Source organism: Oryctolagus cuniculus, chromosome X (genome assembly GCF_051225735.1).
Source record: "Oryctolagus cuniculus isolate XC-2025 breed Fujian yellow rabbit chromosome X, ASM5122573v1, whole genome shotgun sequence".
Lineage (NCBI taxonomy): Eukaryota > Metazoa > Chordata > Mammalia > Lagomorpha > Leporidae > Oryctolagus > Oryctolagus cuniculus.
Genome location: NC_142888.1, coordinates 108,596,210 through 108,597,547, shown reverse-complemented (window position 1 = coordinate 108,597,547; position 1,338 = coordinate 108,596,210). Strand labels below are relative to the sequence as shown.

The window sequence follows — 1,338 nt, the reverse complement described above, 5'->3', positions numbered from 1 at the left end:
TATTACAGATAAGCTTTCCAAATGACCTCTGGTAGACTGTGGGCAAATTTATTAATTAAATTCAAGAATCATGAACTTCCAAAGGAGTCAATTATGCTTGATATGTATGACACCTCTAAGCAGTTGTTTGTTTTTTCTAAAAATAGTATTTGATCAATGGTTGTTTTTCAAATTTTTATTTACTTATTTTTAGATGCAAATCATGACTAGCACTGATGAAGAAAATATGACTCAAATTTCAGAAATTATCCTTTTGGGTTTTGGTGATCTTCATGGCCTTCAGTTTTTTCTTTTTGGGCTATTTCTGGCCATCTATGTGATGACTCTCATGGGCAACGTTGTGATCCTAACTGTAGTATCAGCCGATCACTCCCTTCACATGCCCATGTATTTTTTTCTTGGTCACTTTTCCTTCCTAGAGATTGGCTACACCACTACCATTGAGCCCATAATGCTGAGGACACTGCTATCAACCCATGTATCTATTTCCTTCCAAGCCTGTGCCTGCCAGTTTTATTTTTTTGCTGCCCTGGTGGCTACAGAATGCTTCTTCCTGGCTGTAATGTCTTATGATCGCTACATAGCCATCTGTAACCCACTTCATTACACCAGCCTCATGGACTACTGGAGCTGTTTACGACTAGCTGGTGCCTCTTGGTTGGCTGGATTTCTGGCCCCCATCCTTCTTGTGATTCTTGTTTTTCGTTTAACATTCTGTTTGGCCAATGAGATTGACCACTTCTTCTGTGATTTGAAACCTATTATGAAACTGGCCTGTACTGATACTCGAGTAGCTGAAATGACCTCTTTTTTATGCACCACTTTATTTGCCCTTGGACCCTTCTTGCTGACCCTGGCTTCTTATATACACATCATCTCCACTATCCTAAGGATTCCTTCTGCCACGGGGAAGCAGCGGGCCTTCTCTACCTGTTCTTCTCATCTGACAGTGGTCAGTCTCTACTATGGGACGCTTGGGATTGTCTATGGCTTCCCACTGGGGCCTCAGTACGAAGACATACTTAAGTTACTTTCCCTTCTGTACACGGTGCTTACCCCTGCCCTCAACCCTATCATTTACACCCTACGGAACAAGGATGTGAAAGAAGCCCTGAGAAAATGGGTGCAATGAGAGATGTAGACTTGGACAAAATAAAGTTGAATATTTTAGTGGCTCTTGACACTTCCTGGAAGCCCAAACAAGGTGGAAACCTTCTACAGCGCCAAGAATAGCAACTGTGAAATTTATGAACTTTCCCTTCTTCTACCAACTTTCTCAACATTAATGCAGTTAATTATAAGTGTGTCAAGCTTCTATGTGTTGAATGTTTTGTAAGT

At 41.1% G+C, this 1,338-nt stretch overlaps 1 protein-coding gene across 1 annotated transcript; it reads left to right on the top strand.

Moving 5' to 3' along the window:
• Positions 1-226: 226 nt before the first annotated feature.
• LOC100349954 (olfactory receptor 10A4-like) lies at positions 227-1,132 on the top strand. The gene has a single exon (XM_002720296.4). It carries the CDS (start codon positions 227-229, stop codon positions 1,130-1,132), a length of 906 nt encoding a protein of 301 aa, XP_002720342.2.
• The last annotated feature ends 206 nt before the right edge of the window (positions 1,133-1,338 follow it).

Coding starts and splice junctions, on each gene's coding strand:
- LOC100349954 (XM_002720296.4), top strand. CDS start 227: ATGACTCAAATTTCAGAAATTATCCTTTTGGGTTTTGGTGATCTTCAT.